General features: G+C 33.9%; 2 protein-coding genes across 5 annotated transcripts in view; one reads left to right on the top strand and one right to left on the bottom strand.

The window, feature by feature from the left end:
* Positions 1-6: 6 nt before the first annotated feature.
* PLK4 (polo like kinase 4) lies at positions 7-18,056 on the top strand. The gene is made up of 16 exons (XM_015071788.3): positions 7-311; positions 974-1,069; positions 1,867-1,962; positions 2,045-2,159; positions 4,766-5,786; positions 6,816-6,916; positions 8,964-9,331; positions 10,157-10,261; positions 10,819-10,921; positions 11,906-12,055; positions 12,783-12,916; positions 13,010-13,101; positions 13,249-13,396; positions 14,677-14,817; positions 16,607-16,713; positions 17,124-18,056. Exons 1-16 carry the CDS (start codon positions 282-284, stop codon positions 17,224-17,226), a joined length of 2,910 nt encoding a protein of 969 aa, XP_014927274.1. The 5' UTR covers positions 7-281; the 3' UTR covers positions 17,227-18,056.
* The window catches only part of MFSD8 (major facilitator superfamily domain containing 8), a 150,843-nt gene continuing 138,292 nt past the window's right edge, over positions 5,552-18,102 (bottom strand). For all 4 annotated transcript variants that reach the window (XR_008296130.1, XR_008296132.1, XR_008296128.1 and 1 more), the window contains 2 exons: positions 6,770-6,903; positions 5,552-5,692 (listed from right to left, as the gene is read on the bottom strand). The gene's annotated coding sequence lies outside the window, so the exon portion shown is untranslated. The remainder of the gene's footprint in view (positions 5,693-6,769; positions 6,904-18,102) is intronic.

Below are 18,102 nucleotides of genomic sequence, written 5' to 3'. Positions count from 1 at the left end.
CGGGCGCAGCCTCTCCACAGCGGCAGGTCTCTTTACGTCACCACCAGTCTGGCAAGGACGGCAATCGGCGGGAGTTTTTCAAAATGGGAGCGCAGAGGCGCCGCCCAGGTCTCGGAAGGTGCCCGGGAGGCCATTCGGTAGCCGTGCAGCCGTCGCCAGGAGCGGCGGCCTAGAGAGCCAAGTCTGATGGGCGCCAAGACCGGCTGGCTGCTTGGAGCGCTGCCTAGAAGGGACTGCGTGAAGGAAGCTAATCTGGGGAGCACAGGCCTGAGCCTGGAAATATGGCGACCTGCATCGGGGAGAAGATCGAGGTGAAAAGACTTGGCAATCCACCGCGGGGTGGGCGATGGGGGAGTTGGAGTGGCGGGACTCGAGACTACTGCAGAAGGGGGACCAGACGAATCTAACGGCTGCGGGGTGGGCGCTGAGGTGCTTTGGGAGAGTCCTAACCGCCAGGCCTGCCTGTCTAGGGGCGGAGCGCCCCGCCCCTCTGGCTGGGGTGGTGGGGTACAGGTGAGTCGCTCGCGGCCCCGCCCTTCTGCCTCCAAACACCAAGGCTTCAAGTTGGCTATCCCGCCGGGGCTGCCGCGCTAGAACAAGGCAAAGCTGCCTCCCCCTTCTCCTGGGGGATGGCGGTTACCTCCGGCGGGAGCTGCGGCGGGATTCCACCCGTGCCCTCTGCTCCCAGGGGTTGGCTGGAGATGGGAGCAAGGTGCTGAAGCTGCATTGAGGTTGAGGAGGCAGTTCATTAGGGTGCTGTATCTTGAAGCCAAGCCTAGACTTTCAGGGATCCCCGCAAGGCGTCAACATGCTTTCCACCCCAGACATCTGCTCTATTGAGGTGTAATACCTGCTTGAATTTAAATTCCTATTCCCCTCCCGATCCATTTTATCGTCTTTTTCCAGTCACTTCTTCTCTTTCTTCTTTATTCCTGTGAGTCATCACACATGTTCTTTCATTTTAACTTTTAAGGATTTTAAAGTTGGCAGTCTGCTTGGTAAAGGATCATTTGCTGGTGTTTACAGAGCTGAGTCCGTTCACACTGGTTTGGAAGTTGCAATCAAAATGGTAAGAATATATTAATCAAATTTTCACCTCTACTTTGCAAGTAATTAGAGAGATGACTTGAGATGCCAGAAACTCCTTACCTGTGAGCCTTTTTTTTTTTTATGGGTAGAGAGAACTCATTGCTTAGGCAGAAGACAATAGTGCCAAGTCCAGCAATTAGTACCAAGTCCAGCAATTGACTTTACAGATATATCTTAGGAGAACCTTGACTATGCTTAAATAAGTGTTTTATTTTCATTAATGTTCAGTAAACCTAGTATTTATTATGAAAACTTGGAGTAATTGATAGACATCAAAGAACAAATAATTTGTTTATAATAATGAGTACTACTTGTGCATAATTCTATATTACACTGTAACAACCTAAAATATTCTTGATTGTTAGGGGGTCATTCTAATAGGAGTACACAAGCAAATTAAGAATCACTTATCTTAAAAAGCAGGGAAAGGGAAGTTTTGTTTTAAAGCTTGTCTAGAAGAAAAAGAGGAATAGGGGAAAAATAAAGTTTGGCTAGATTTTTGTTGTTTTTGTTGTTGTTATAGATATGATTGCTGTGCTATTAAATTCTTTCAGTTGGGAGAAGATACTAGAATGCATTGGGTAAACTTACTGAATGTTCACTGTGCCAAGCTCTTTGTTAGGTGTATGGGGAAAACACACAGAGTAAATTGATCTCATAAGTAGATAAAAGGACTTAACAATATTTTAAAGTATACTTTCTCTTCAAAGTTAATTTTTGAAAACTTCACATTTAGAAGTTTATTATCAACATTTAAATGTCTCATGTTATTTTTAGATAGATAAAAAAGCCATGTACAAAGCTGGAATGGTACAGAGAGTCCAAAATGAGGTGAAAATACATTGCCAATTGAAACATCCTTCTATCTTAGAGGTAAGACACAAATTTTGTAGATGTAACCTAAGAACATTGAATTTTTATATTTTATCACTTATTGTGCCCTTTTACATTTCAGTTGTATAACTATTTTGAAGATAACAATTATGTATATCTAGTATTAGAAATGTGCCATAATGGAGAAATGAACAGGTATCTAAAGAACAGAATGAAACCGTTCTCAGAAAATGAAGGTAGGTGGCTTCTTTTTCTTTTTCTTTTTTTTTTTTGGTATATATAAATTTTACTCTTTAAAAACTAGTTTTTGAAGAATGTGCTATTTTGTAACGCTTAATAAAACTGTTTCAATTACTTGGGTTAGAAAAGGAGACTTTTCATCCCCTCAAAATTAGAAAAGCTGCTAATTCCTGTAAGTAATTCAAGCATTACAGAAGTAAAAGGAGAAATTCATTATCCATCTTTCCCCAAAACCACATTTTAAATTAAATCATTGGTAGCAATTTAGTATCCTTTTAAATCTAGAAATAAACTGTTTATAATGCTATTGATGTCTATAAAGTAGTTTCTAAGTGAAACACAGATAACTGTTAAAATCATTTATTATAGAAAATGTGAAACATATAAGTTGAGAGAGTAGTATAATGAGCCCTCATGAAGTTACCACTCAGCTTCCAAAACTATCAATTCATGATCAAATGTTTCATCTGTACACTTCTTATTCCTCAATTTTCCATAGTATTTTTCAAGCTAATTGTAGACATCGACATCTTTGTATGTATAAATATTTTGGTATATATTTTTAAAAGATCAGAACTTAAAAAAACAATAACAGTAACCACAGAATCATTATCACACCCAATAATTCCTTATTATCAAATGTGTAGTCAGTTTCAACTTCTCCAGTTTCTTATAAGTAACTTTTTACTGTTCAGATTAGTATCAAATAAGGTCCGTAAGTCGTCACACAAATAATTGTTTTCTAGTTATCTCACCCTGGTAACTGAGATTGCAGGTAAGCTAAAATGTGATTGTTGTTACACTTTTTGTATATTTAAGTCTATAACCCATTTTAAAACAGTTTGGACATATGTATTGAATATGCAAATGTTCATATTCTTTGATTCAAGGTAATAATACGAGTTAAAAAATATTCGTATGCATGTTAATGAGAAGTATTGCATTTTTTTTAATACTGTGTAAGAGTAAGGCCTTCTTAAATAAGACAAACTATAAAAACTATAAAGGAAAAGAATTATGAATTTGACTTAATTAAAATTAAGGCCGTGTTTGATAAAAGGTTAGGTCAAATTTAAAACAAAGATAGGAGTAAATATTTGTAAACTGTATGACTGGCAAATTAATTTAAAAAAATACAAGGGATGTTGGGGTGCCTGGGTGGCTCAGTCGGTTGAGCGTCTGGCTCTTGATTTTGGCCACAGTTCGTGGGTTCGAGCCCCACATTGGGCTCTGCACATTGACCTCATGGAGACTCCTTAGGATTCTCTTTCTCTCTCTCTCTCTCTCTCTCTCTCTCTCCCTCTCCCTCTCTCTCCCTCTCTCCCTCTCTCCCTCTCTCCCTCTCTCCCTCTCTCCCTCTCTCCCTCTCTCCCTCTCTCCCTCTCTCTCCCTCTCTCCCTCTCTCTCCCTCTCTCCCTCTCTCTCCCTCCCTTCCCCATCCCACCCTGCCCCAGCTCCCACAGTCTCTCAAAATAAATAAATAAACTTTTAAAAAAAAATACAAGGGCTGCCTAACAAAAAAGGATCGTCCAGTAGAAAAATGGGCAAGGGATCTAAGCAGACTTCACAGAAGAGAAAGTACAAATGGCCAATAAATAAATGTATGAAAAGATGCTCAAACTCTATAGTATAATCAAAAGAATGCCAACTAAGATAATGGAATACCATTTTTTCAATCATTGGATTGAGACTACCAATTTTTAACAAGGATGTGCATGAAAATACAACCTTTTGGAGGACAATTTGGCAAGTATTAAAATACTAATTTTTTTTTATGTGTGGCTTGAGCACACAACCCTGAGGATAAGAGTCTCATGCTATACTGACTGAGCCACCCAGGTGCTCCTTAAAATGCTAAATTTTATCCTTCAACCCAGTGATTCTATTGCTTGAATTTAACATAGAGAACCACCCCATACATATGCACAAGAAAACAAGCATTTCCAGAATGTTTATTGCTATGTTTTTGTAATCTTGAAGTAACGGAAATTACTCATTAATAGCAATTAAATAAAATGAAGATTTATGTGTACTGATATGGAAATATTTCAAGAAATACTGTGAAGTGGGGAAAAAAGTAATGAACCTATATATTTCTATACCTTTTTACATATAACATTTATTACAGTGTATTTCTGTAAATTTATATAAAATAATATATATACACTATTAATAGCGGTTATTTTTTTGTTAGGGCTTGGGAGGACATCAGAGGAACTTGCTTTCTTTTTTTCTTTTTTACAATAAAATGTATTTATGAGTTGTTCGTGCAATTATAAATATTTTCTCTTAATTGCTATGGCTTTCTGGGTACCCTAGTTACTCAAGTCTCTCCCAATTGCTAATAATATTAAACTCCTTAATGCATCAGTTAGAAAGGACAAAGATTAGCAGAAGTGCCTAGTTGTTTTAAAAGTTTAAAAATCTTAAGAAATTATCATAGTAGTATTTTGGTTTATCAAACTACTAAGCTGCAAGCTGGTGTTCTAATGTAATATTGTGGCACATGTACTTGGGTTTCTAAATACTGAATTCTAAGATTGTAAGTACTGAACCTTTCAGATTTTCTAAATTGTAAATTTTATTGTTTGCGTTCTAACAGCTCGACACTTCATGCACCAGATCATCACAGGAATGTTGTATCTCCATTCTCATGGTATATTACACCGGGACCTCACACTTTCTAACCTCTTACTTACACGTAATATGAACATCAAGATTGCTGATTTTGGGCTGGCAACTCAATTGAAAATGCCACATGAAAAGCACTATACATTATGTGGAACTCCTAATTACATTTCACCAGAAATTGCAACTCGAAGTGCACATGGACTTGAATCTGATGTTTGGTCCTTGGGCTGTATGTTTTATACGTTGCTTATTGGGAGACCACCATTTGACACTGACACAGTCAAGAACACATTAAATAAAGTAGTATTGGCAGATTATGAAATGCCAACTTTTTTGACAAGAGAGGCCAAGGACCTTATTCACCAGTTACTTCGTAGAAATCCAGCAGATCGTTTAAGTTTGTCTTCAGTATTAGACCATCCTTTTATGTCCCGAAATTCTTCAACAAAAAGTAAAGATTTAGGAACTGTAGAAGACTCCATTGACAGTGGACATGCCACAATTTCTACTGCAATTACAGCTTCTTCCAGTACCAGTATAAGTGGTAGTTTATTTGACAGAAGACGACTTTTGATTGGTCAGCCACTCCCAAATAAAATGACTATTTTTCCAAAGAATAAAAATACAAGCGATTTTTCTTCTTCAGGAGATGGAAGCAGTTTTTATACTCAGTGGGGAAACCAAGAACAAGAAACCAGTAATAGTGGAAGGGGAAGAGTAATCCAGGATGCAGAAGAAAGGCCACACTCTCGATACCTTCGCAGAGCCCATTCCTCTGATAGATCTGGCACTTTTAATAGTCAGTCTCGAGCAAAAACAAATACAATGGAACGATGTCACTCAGTTGAAATGCTGTCAAAATCCAAAAGATCAGGAGTAGACGAAGAAAGATACTCACCTACAAACAGCAATGTCAATGTTTTTCACTTCTTTAAGGAAAAGACATGCAATAGTTCTGGATCTTTTGAAAGACCTGATAATGATCAAGCACTGTAAGAATAATTCTATCAAAAGCATTTTTTCTATAAATGTTACATTAGCACAAATAAGAAGCTGCACCTAACTAAGGGGGGTTAATTTTTTCTAACATCAGATGTTCCTGGGGTACTTCTTAACTATGATTTCTATTTCTTATTAGAGAATCAGAATGATTTTTTTTTAATTTTTTTAAAACATTTATTTATTTTTGAGAGAGAGAGTCCAAAGCAGAGTCCAGGCTCTGAGCTGTCAGAGCCCGACACGAGACGGGAACTCACGAACTGCAAGATCATGACCTGAGCCGCAGTCAGTCGCTTAACCGACTGAGCCACCTAGGTCCCCCCAGAATGATGATTTTTACTTGTAGTTAAGAGACTTTCAAAATGAGTGTATGTGCTCATGAATGTCTTTGTAGTATTTTAATACTTTAGAATTTTTATTTTCATTTTATCTGAAGCAGGTCTGTAGTGCAAAGTGTATTAAATGTGTCTGATTCCTAAAGTACTCTAATAGTAACTATTCATTCTTTCTTTCTCTCCCCACCCTCCACCCTCTCCCCTCCCTTTCTCCTCCGCCCACCTTTATCTCTCTCTCTTTCTCCCTCTCCCTCCCTCTCTCTCTCTGTCTCCCTCTCTCCCTCTCTCTCTCTCTCTCTCTCTCTCTCACTCTCTCACACACACACACACACACACACAGGCTGAGCCAATGATGAGTAATCATATTACTGACTGCTTCTCACATGAAGGCTAATTTTTTCAGTTACTGTAGTGTTTATTTTATCTGTTTTCTGTTCTTTGGTTTTTATGCTTAAATTACAAGAGGGCAGTAGCCATATAGAAACATTGTCACAGTATGGGCATTTTGGTCTGGAAGTTTAGCTTCTTAGAGACATTTTGGTCATGCAAATATTGGTTTCTACAGTTACCCTAAAATTTCAGATATTCAGATCAAAAGATAACTACCTTTTTAAAATATTTTTATCTTAAAAAGTTATTACCTGATAATTTTTTATTAGTTTTTGAGAATTCTTTTTCTCTGTTTAGCTCCAATCATCTTGGTCCAGGAAAAACTCCTTTTCCATTTCCAGACCAGAAATCACAGACTGAAATGGTGCAACAGTGGTTTGGGAATCTGCAAATAAAGGGTACGTTTTCTGTTTGGGGCTTCTTAAGAAAATACATTTTCAAAAAAAAGAAAATAATATATTTTCCATAAACTATATTACAGTAACTGTAATAATAACTATTTACTCATTTTAAATATTTGCTCTATCAGCTACTGTCCTTAATGCTTAACAAATATTAACTTACTAAATTCTCACACACAAAATAGAAGATATTATCATTAGCCCTATCTTACACGTGAGGAAATTGTGTTACACAGAGCTTAATTTGCCAGGCTACACTCCCATAAGTAGGGGAGTCAGGATTCCAACCCTGGATTCTAACCCAAAGCAGCCTGGCTCAGAAACTTTACTTTTTATCCCTATGCTCTTATAGCCTATCTATAGTAAGCACCTATCAATGCCTATAAAATAATCAAAAGATGGTTGACCTTATTTTTAAGTAGAGGCTGATGTGGACATCATGGTTTACTGATGGGACCTCACGTAACGCTAAAGTACCCAACCACTACAACCTAAACAATTTTTTTTTAAGTAAGCTCTAGGCTGAACATGGGGCTTGAATTCATGAACTTGTGATCAAGAGTTACGTGCTCTACTGACTGAGCCAGCCAGGTACCCCAAAACCTAAACATTTTTAAACAGCTGTCATCCAAGATTTTAGGTATAGAGTTTGAAAGTTAAACATTTCTTATTAATGAACATGACAGACTCACAGAAGGTGGGTTGGAAAATAATGATGAGAAAAAAGAGAATAGAAAAGAAAACATATGGGGAGGAGGAGATCATTTTTTACTAAGTATCATGTTACTTCAGATAAAGAGTATTTAATATGACTGTAATCTAAGCACAGTTGTTATGTCACCTCAAGGGTCTTTCTTTTTTTTCTTTTTAAAAATTATATATTCTTTTTAAGAGTCTAAAAGGGAATTAATCTTTTTATGTGTACTTGATGATGATTCAAGTTTATGTTTTTTAAACTATAAAATTGCCATGTATGTAATCTTGCACTTAACCTTCTGTTGTGTTTATAGGTACTTTTATTTGGTAATATGGATATATCTGAAAAGGAGAAATAAGCTTGTTTATAATCTGGTGCTGCTGCTATATTATTTGGTACAAAGTATTTTCTGTCATTGGGAGTAGGGGGAGGAAAGGCACTAAGAAGTCATTTAAGGAAAAAATTGCAATACACATATTTAGAGGTTAGCATTTAAAAAATTGCCTTAGAATGTAGTCTAATCATTTTAAGGGATTAAAAAAAATAATGTTCTTTTGTGAACTCTAAAATCACATAAAGTAGATATGGGTAAAATTCAACAAGAACTTTTTTTTTAATGTTTATTTATTTTTGAGGAGAGAGAGACAGAGTGTGAGTGGGGGAGAGGCAGAGAGAGAGGGAGACACAGAGTCTTAAGCAGGCTCCAGGCTCTGAGCTGTCAGCACAGAGCCCGACGCGGGGCTCGAACTCACAAACCGTGAGATCATGACCTGAGCCGAAGTCGGATGCCTAACCAACTGAGCTACCCAGGCGCCCCTCAACAAGAACTTTTAGATTGTGATGCAAATATGCCTGTATTATTAAATATTATTAAAGCTATTTCGTATATTGTTTTTGCTTTTACTTGCATATTTTGTAAGTAAAGATGGAATAGATGGTCCTCAGCTTAAAGAGTAAATTTACATATTACATAGAATGATTACCTTGGAATTCCTCTCAAATCTTTTCTTATTGGAGCATTGGCAGTTGCTTGTTTTAGAATTAGTAAGTGACCCCACATGACTAGATTTTGCCTTGATTGAATAATTTCATAATAATATATTTTCTTAGTTTTAGGAGTATAAAGGTATTTCTTTTCAATCTGGCTTAAAATATTCTTTTAAAGTCATTCTTTTATTATGTCATACCATAAAACTGTGTATTTGTTAGAAATATGAGCATTTTTTACTAGATCTCTTTTGTACCTCAAAAAAAATTCCTGTTAAAATAATACCAGCATGACATTGTGTTGTGAAGACTCAGTTTTTTAATTATGCACTAAATTGCTTCATTCTGTGTATATTATAGCTCATTTAAGAGAAACTGCCGAGCACAACAGCATTAGCCCAAACAGAGATTTCCAGGGCCATCCAGATTTGCAGGACAGATCAAGAAATGCTTGCACTGATACACGAGCCAAAAAGAGCCCCGATGCTTCTGATAATGTGCATTCTACAAAACAGCTGAATACCATGAAATATATGACTGCATTTCAAAGTAAACCTGAGATAATTCAACAAGAATCTATTTTTGACTCAGATCCTCTTTCTGAACAAAGCAAGACTAGGGGTATGGAGCCACCATTGGGTTATCAGAAACGTACATTACGAAGCATTACATCTCCTTTGACTGCTTACAGGTTAAAACCAATTAGACAGAAAACGAAAAAGGCTGTGGTATGTCTATCATTTTTCTAAATTACTATGTGATATTTTCCTTGAGTATATGGTTTCCTGTGTCAAATATGTTTCTCTAGTCCCTGTACTTTTGATATTTACATGATAAACTCATTTAAAAGAAAAGAGACTGGGAGTTTATAGAAAAATAGCTCTTGCTTTCTTCTGGCTACTTTAAGAATGGTGAATTGATACTGATAACTTTTGAATTTTAAATTATTGATAATCAGAAATATTTAAAAATAACACTGGCTAAATACTGTGTTAAGTATTATTTTATTCACAGCTGCAATTACTAAATTAATATTATCTTTTACTTTTGTTTCTGTATTTAGGCCAGTCTTAGAAAGGTAAAATAGAAAATACAATTTTTTTTAACATCTGAAACTAAACTATTTAAAGAAAAGGAATATGCACAAAATCAAGTTTAAATTGATGTATGAATTGGAAATAGTGGTTTTTATTTTTTAATTCCATCTTTCTCCTGTTTGTACCTTGTTTTCTTTTTCACCCAGTCTTGCCTTTGTTTGGCTTGCTATTGTCTTTTCAAAGTCTTTATTCTCCACCCCTACCTTCTGCTTTCATTCTGCTTACTGGTTATCATTTCACACTTAATTATGCCTTCTTACTTTTGCTCCGTATGTTTCACAGCTGTGCTCAAATACACCCCTGGTTTAGACTTGCAGAGAAGCAGCCACTTGATTTTGACTTTAAGTTTTGTTTCTGCTATGGTTAAGTACTTTTAAGTATTATATATGTCAGAGCTATTATAGTAAACAGGAGTATTGTTATTAAATTTTAGTCTTTTTGTGTTTTTTTTTTAAGGTTAGTATACTTGATTCAGAGGAGGTATGTGTGGAGCTTCTAAAGGAACATACATCTCAAGAATATGTGAAAGAAGTTCTTCAAATATCTAGTGACGGAAACATGGTAATGTGGCTTTACTTTATTATCTTGCAACTTCAAATTATCATTTAGCATTCCAATTCATTCTACAGGGATATTGTTAAAAGTTTTAAAAATTGGTTTTCTTGGGGGACCAGGGTGGCTCAGTTGGTTAAGCATTCAACTCTGGATTTTGGCTCAGAGTTTGTGAGATGGAGCCCTGCATCTGGCTCCATGGTAACAGTGCAGAGCCTGCTTGAGATTCTCCCTCTCTCTCTCTCACAAAATAAATAAATAAACTTTAAAAAAATCTTTTAAAAAATTGGTTTTCTTAATATGATAATATCTCTTAAATTCAAAAAGTAAAATAGTATACTAGATATATTTAATTATTGTGGTTTCAAAAATAATTATAACTTGTAGCAAAATCTGAACTTTAAGCTTAAGTTTGAAAAGCAAAATAATGACTTCTAGAGAATATTGAGCATTTTCAATAAAATAGTATTTTAATTTTACATGTGAGCTCTTCAGATTTTATTAATGAAATACAGCACTTTAACTTAATGGCATATAATTAGAATTCTTAAACAATTTTTTGGCAGATCACTATTTATTATCCAAATGATGGAAGAGGTTTTCCTCTTGCTGATAGACCACCGTCCCCTACTGACAACATCAGTAGGTATAGCTTTGACAATTTACCAGGTATGTAAATTTACCAGGGAATAAACTTAGATAATTTATATATACATAAACTCTATATATGAGAATATCATAGATTGTAAATGTCTTGCTTCAGCCAGGCTGTAGCTCACGTTCTCATACTTTATATGTGGTGCGATGTGGTAGACCTTACTAATCCAAATCCAAATTTATTCATATTCTGTGTTGTCACATATTTAAATAAAAACTAACTGGAATATTAGCCATATATCACACAAATATAATTTGTACACTTGTTTAGTTACTAACTTGTCTAGAATCATGTTTAAAATTCAACTTGAAATATCTAATTCTTTTAAAACCATAACTATGCTACATAAGTGATCATTTATAATTATGGTTAACCAAATGACTCCTTGTCCAGTTTCTGGATATTATGGATGGGGGAAATTAAATATTGAATAGTAAGATGTCATTGAGGTGACTTTAGAAACAAACAAGAAAATATATCTAATCTAACCCTATTAGAAATCCAAACAGGTAGACAAGACTGTTTAAATACTATAAGTGACTATAGTTACAGGGAATTGCAAAAACTTACTTTTGTATATTGGGACCACAAAATTCTATGCTTTACTTACATAAAGAGAACCATATCTTTTCCTGAGAGTCTGATGCTGATATCTCAGGTAGAAATTTTTTTATTTCATTTATTAAAACTTTCCTGGAATCTTATAATAAGGAGTCAATGATTCAAAGAAAGATTTCTTTTAAATAATCATGATACTAGTCATCAGATTTTGTTATATACTTCTGGAGAATTGTATTATACTATCTTTAGTTTTCATTAAAATAATAGACTTACATCACTACAATACCTTATTTTGGTAATGAGGTTACTAACCTATCAACTTGAATTTTTAAGGAAGAGTAGAAATCAATTATTAAACTTTCAGTGAAATTTGTATGTCAAATCAACACTTTATTTCCTAATATTAGATAATTTTTTTTCTTTTCTCTCCCTAGAGAAGTACTGGCGAAAATATCAGTATGCTTCCAGATTTGTACACCTTGTAAGATCTAAGTCACCCAAAATCACTTATTTTACAAAATATGCTAAATGCATTTTGATGGAGAATTCCCCTGGTGCTGATTTTGAGGTCTGGTTTTATGATGGTAAGTACCATTTAAAAATGGTAATTTTTTTCCCTTTAGTTTATAATTTAGTAGTTTTTTTTTTAATTCAGCATCACAAATCTTTAAGATGTATAGTCATACAAATAAATTACACAGCACAGTGTATGTTAATTATGTTAACAAATTTGTATTTATATATACTTTCATAATAAACAACTTATTCTATAATATGTGTATTAGTCCTCTTTCCCTATTTAGCTCAAGTTTAACAACATTCAGGTTGATAGTACAAAATTACATCAAATAAACAATATCCTATTGCTTAGTAGAACCTCAAATGGACATATACCAAATTATGAGAATTATAAATGTGGCAAAAGGATAGGGTTGAACCAGAGAATATTATTTTCTAAATCTGTTCTATAAAGATGATTTAATTTTTAATCAGTAAAGCTCCCTCCTTTAAGGGACACCTAGCACATACACTCACACAGTGCACATATAACTATCTTTCAATTATGTTTTTGTATGAGATTAGTAATTTTTTAAAATATAAAAGTATTGGACGTAAATCAGATATATGCAGAAAAGAAAAATGGATGGCCTATATTTCTCGAATACTTTGAGAGCCTCATTTTATTTCTGATCAGTGAGTGAATATAAATGATACCTTATCTAGGAGCTATTATGTACTGGTATGGTAATGAATATAAACAGGAATATTTAAAGAAATGATGAAAGAATGGTTTTCTTTTTATTCTTTAAGGAGCAAAGATACACAAAACCGAAGATTTAACTCAGGTGATTGAAAAGACAGGGAAATCTTATACGTTAAAAGGTGAAAGTGAAATTAATAGCTTGAAAAGGGAAATAAAAATGTATATGGACCATGCAAATGAGGTATGTACATACTTGTGATAGGTTTTTCATACCAATTAATAGTGATTCCAAATGAGGTGAAGTATTGACAAAAAGCACTATTTTTTTAAATAGGGCCATCATATTTGCTTAGCACTGGAATCAATAATTTCAGAAGAGGAAAAGAAAAGTGGAAGTGCTCCATTTTTCCCAATAATCATAGGAAGGTAAATGCTTGAAAATTTTTTTAAATATGCCTAAATTGTGTAGGAAATGTTAAAAAAATGTTTGATGTTTACATTATGAACACTTTTTAGTTTTCTGTAATTTGAAAGCTTTAAGGGAATATATTTGAACATTTCTTTCCCCTTCAGAAAACCTGGTATTACTAGTTCACCTAAGACCTTATCACCTCTTCCTTCTGTGGATCCAAACTACTTGATGAGGGAGAAAGCATCTTTGAGTAAAATGGGCATAAATAGTGCTGCTTCTTCAAAACAGGCACCAATATTTAATCCTTCTGTAAGTAAATATGTCACTTTTATACTTTAAACTCTTCAGTGATTGCCTCATGCCCTTCATATAAAATTTAAATTCCTTATAATGGCCTTACTATCATCTGCCTACTTTTCCCTTTCCTACTTTACACTCTCTATTCTTGAGCCTCAGGAGCCTTCTTTTAGTTCTTCAAGAAAGTCAAACTTTCAGGGCCTTTTCCTATGCTATTCACTTGACTTGGAACTTTTCTCCAACTTCTTAATGGCTAATTCTTTCTCATCCTTCAGGTCTCAGCTTAGTTTTGTTTTTGTTTTTTTTTTTAATGTTTATTTTTTGAGAGAGACAGAGTGTGAGCAGGGGAGGGGCAGAGAGAGAGAGAGAGAGAAACAATCTGAAGCAGGCTCCAGGCTCTGACCTGTCACCACAGAGCCCGATGCGGAACTCAAACTCAAGAACCGCAAAATCATGACCTGAGCTGAAGTCGACACTCTACCAACTGAGCCACCTAGACGCCCCCTTCAGGTCTCAGTTTAAATGTTACCTCGGTGAGGCCTAACCTGACCCCTCTAGGAAAAAGCTAAATATATTAATATATGTATCATTTTATTTTTTTTTAATGTTTATTTACTTTTTGAGAGAGAGAGAGATAGAGACAGAGTGTGAGCGGGGCGAGGGCCAGAGAGGGAGGGAGACACAGAATGTGAAGCAGGTTCCAGGCTCTGAGCTGTCAGCACAGAGCCTAATGTGGGGCTCAAACCCACAGCTATGAGATCATGACCTGAGCTGAAGTCAGACGCTTAACGGACTCAGCCACCCAGGTGCCTCTCGTTTTATTTTTACTAGTGAAATATCATTTACTGCTTTAATATCCATGATAGTCTCATGGTTACATAAACTTATTAAATTTTTATTCAGTGAACTATCATGCCAATACAGACTACAGCAATATAGGAAAAAATGCAAAATTAAATAAATTTATCTGTGTATGTATACTCACACACATGTACATATATCCTATAATTGCAGTTATGAAAAATAATACCTTGGGAAAAAAAGAAAAACTTCCCACATGAAAATTGCAACTATGTGATTTTTCTTCTGCATCTTTCTAATTTTCTGTAACGTAGTTATATATTTACATTTTTTTGTTACTACTTTAAATCTGAAGCTTATTGTTTATATGTTTATATTTCAAGTTTTTAACTTTGTTATTAAAAAATTATTTTAAGCTCATGAAAATCCAGTCATCTTCTATTTTTGCTGAATTTGGCTGGGGAATAATATCTTCCTTTTAATGTTTATAGATGGTTACAAATGAAGGACATGGCCTTACAGCTGCAGCTTCTGGAACAAACATCCCTTCTAGTAGTCTAAAAGATTGTCTTCCTAAATCAGCACAACTTTTGAAATCTGTTTTTGTGAAAAACGTTGGTTGGGCTACACAGGTGAGAAGTTCTTAGAAAAGTGAATTTTCTTAGTATGAATTTCTTTGGTTTTTATAGTGATTAGACAATTACCAAAAAGTATAAATTATTACTTGCAAATTTCTCTTTGCAAGTGAGTTTTTACACCTTTTTTTACATTGATTATATTAAACATTTTGACATTTTTTATTTGTATACAGTTGGAAGAATCTAGGTATTATTGATAACAGATTGTTAAGGTATAGGTGATTTTGTTTTTGAAGTTTTAAAAGCAAGTGTTTTAAAGCCTAGTGTCCATTGATAGGTGGATAAAGAAGATGTATGTGTATATATACAATGGAATATTACTCAGCCATAAAAAAGAATAAAATCTTGCCATTTGTCATAGCGTGGATGGGCCTAGAGGGTATTATACTAAGTGAAACATGTCGGGGGAAAAACAAATATCATATGATTTTACATGTGAAAGCTAAAAAAACAAAACAGAAACAAGCTTATAAATACAGAGAACAAGAACAAACTGATAGTTGCCAGAGGGCAAGAGGATTGGCAAACTAGGTAAAGGAGATTAAGCGTTACAAACTTCTAGTTTATAACTTCTAGTTGTGAAACAAATAAGTCACAGAAATGAAAAGTATAATATAGGGAATATAGTTGTATGGTGACAGATGGTGAGCATTGAATACTGAATAGAATTGTTGAATCACTATATTATATACCTGAAGTTCAATATAACATAACATTGAATGTCAACTATGCTTCAATTAAAAAAAAAAAAGGCAGAATAGAAGTGTCATGATAGTGGCTAATTGTTAGGAATTGAGAATGATGTTCATGACATTCAAGTTTTAGAAACTGTTTGTAATCTATTACTATAGTAACTTTCATTAGGCAGAAAAGGATTTTTGCATTTAAAAATTAAGTCTACATTGACTTCCAAACTTACAGAATTATATGTAGGTATAAGCCTAAATGTGTATATTATCTGAAAGCTTGAAGGTTGGAGACTTGAGCATAGTGCATGTAATTTTTACTTGCCAATGAAGTTTAAAATTCAGCCTAAACCTTTCTGTGGGTAGGAAATAAATGAAGGGAACTCAGCATTTGGTGAGTACCTGCTATGCGGTGCCATGTTTTTCATATATATTGTCTTGTTATTCCCCAAAATAAAACCTAGTAAAGTTGGTGTTATCTCCTTTTATAGATAGTAAAATTATGGCTTATAATTGTTAACTGACTTGCATAGTCCTACTCGTTAGTTGGCAGAATCTGGATGTCAACCGAGGTCTGTTTGATTCCAATGTCCATGTCTCCTCTCTGCTGTTTAGAGTGGCACATTGTGTATTAGTGACTATATCAAATATCAGTGACTAAAGGAACAAGTTGCAAAAGCTAAGTTGTAACATTCTCAGGTAGAAGAGAAATTCTGTAACCCAAGGACAGAAAATACAGAGAAATCTTACAATTTAAGAAAATGTTACTTTTGTTTCCTAAATCTCTTCTTGTTTAGAATGCTAATGAGGTGTAGGGGGTACGGGAGAGAATGCAAAACTACTCCAACATACTAGTAGAAATAAATGGGAAAAAGGATTCATTTAGAATAACTTTAATATTATAATGCCCCAGCTATTTAAAGGAATAATCTAAAAAGATATGAATATTCTCAGTGTTACAACCATCACAGCCCCAAATTTGTAGTTATCTGAGAGGGTTGCTTTTTTTTAACTATGTGAAAAACCTGTTAAACATGAGTAACTTTTAAGAACTTTAAATCTTCTATATAGTAATTTTGCATTTATTGTTTTTCTAGTTAACTAGTGGAGCTGTGTGGGTTCAGTTCAATGATGGGTCCCAGTTGGTTGTGCAAGCAGGAGTGTCTTCCATCAGTTACACATCACCAAATGGTCAAACAACTAGGTAAGTTCTTAGAATAATGGTTGACATTTAGCCCTTTGATATAATTTTTTTTCTCTATATATTGAAATAAATGATTTAATAAGGTTTTGTATGTTCTTTAGGGCCTTCAATTTAATAAAGAATCCAATTTTAAACTTGTTTTAGAAATTATATATATAGCCGGTTCCAGTTTTTTGACCTAATTTTCTTTTTATTATTTAAATACATTTGGAAAGTGGTCTCCTTTAAAAGGAAGCACATTGGATATGCTTAACTTGATTTAGGTATCTACTGAAATGATTTTGTATAGTTTTTCTGCATTGCCTCTTCTCAGTGAAGAACTATTGAAAAATATAATATGCCTTTTGGTACTTACATACAAACCAAGTAATTAAGTTATGTTTTTGTCTTTTTTTCTTTGCTTCACTTAGGTATGGAGAAAATGAAAAACTACCAGAATACATCAAACAGAAATTGCAGTGTCTTTCTTCCATCCTTTTGATGTTTTCTAATCCAAATCCTAATTTTGAATGATTAAAGCTCGTTTTAGATATTTTAAGTCTAATAAATAACTTTGTTGGCTTTCAAGTAAAGTGACTTTTTTTATTTAATATAAATAAAGCCTTTCAGAAAGCCTTTCTGTAAAAGACAATTTTAATCTGTACCATAATGGATATAACCTAATGAAAAAACAAAGCAGAATAAAACTTATAAATATGAACTGGTTATAGATTAAAATAGTATGCCTGACTTTGCTTTTAGAACAAATGCCCCCAAACTTTGTGTTCATATGTTTGTATTGAACAGTCTTTTAAAAACAAAAATATGAATGGTGTGTGGTATATTTATGCTTTTTTTTATTGTTTTCCCTACTTCTCAGACATGTTGAGAATCATGGAAAAAACATGCTGGAGTTTTTGAATATTTGAACATGTAAATGTGTATTTATGTTATAAGTAACATATGTAAACATGTATATTTGTTTTATATTTATTTTTGTAGCACCAGTTTCTAATGAAACATTTGTGAAAATGCATTTTATAAAAAAATAATAAATACAGTAATAAATTGCTTTATCTTTTGATTCATTTAATTAAAAACATTTTAAAGTAAATTACTAGTAAATTCATTTAAAAATTTTGTTGCCTGTTTAGGAACCAGTTAAATTTTTAGAATTAATTTTGCAAATAATAAATACATTGTTTCTCTAACTTTATCTAAAAATATCTGTATATTTTAATGACAAACATTTTAACAACGTAGAACTTAATGCAATGATTAAGATGAAGAAAAAGAATGGTAGTGGAATAGCCATTCATAATGAAATACTCAAGGTAAAATAGGACTGGAATAAACTTATGTAAACATGATAAAGGCTGTTTAACTTAATGTTTCCTACTGTTTTTTACA

Source organism: Acinonyx jubatus, chromosome B1 (genome assembly GCF_027475565.1).
Source record: "Acinonyx jubatus isolate Ajub_Pintada_27869175 chromosome B1, VMU_Ajub_asm_v1.0, whole genome shotgun sequence".
Taxonomy (NCBI): domain Eukaryota; kingdom Metazoa; phylum Chordata; class Mammalia; order Carnivora; family Felidae; genus Acinonyx; species Acinonyx jubatus.
This window is presented reverse-complemented; position numbering and strand designations above follow the sequence as displayed.

Bases quoted from the DNA above. Each gene is read 5' to 3' on its own strand.
- PLK4 (XM_015071788.3), top strand. From the start codon at position 282: ATGGCGACCTGCATCGGGGAGAAGATCGAG. The intron at 1,070-1,866 runs GTAAGAATATAT...TGTTATTTTTAG, and splicing joins TGGAAGTTGCAATCAAAATG to ATAGATAAAAAAGCCATGTA. The intron at 1,963-2,044 runs GTAAGACACAAA...TTTACATTTCAG, and splicing joins AACATCCTTCTATCTTAGAG to TTGTATAACTATTTTGAAGA.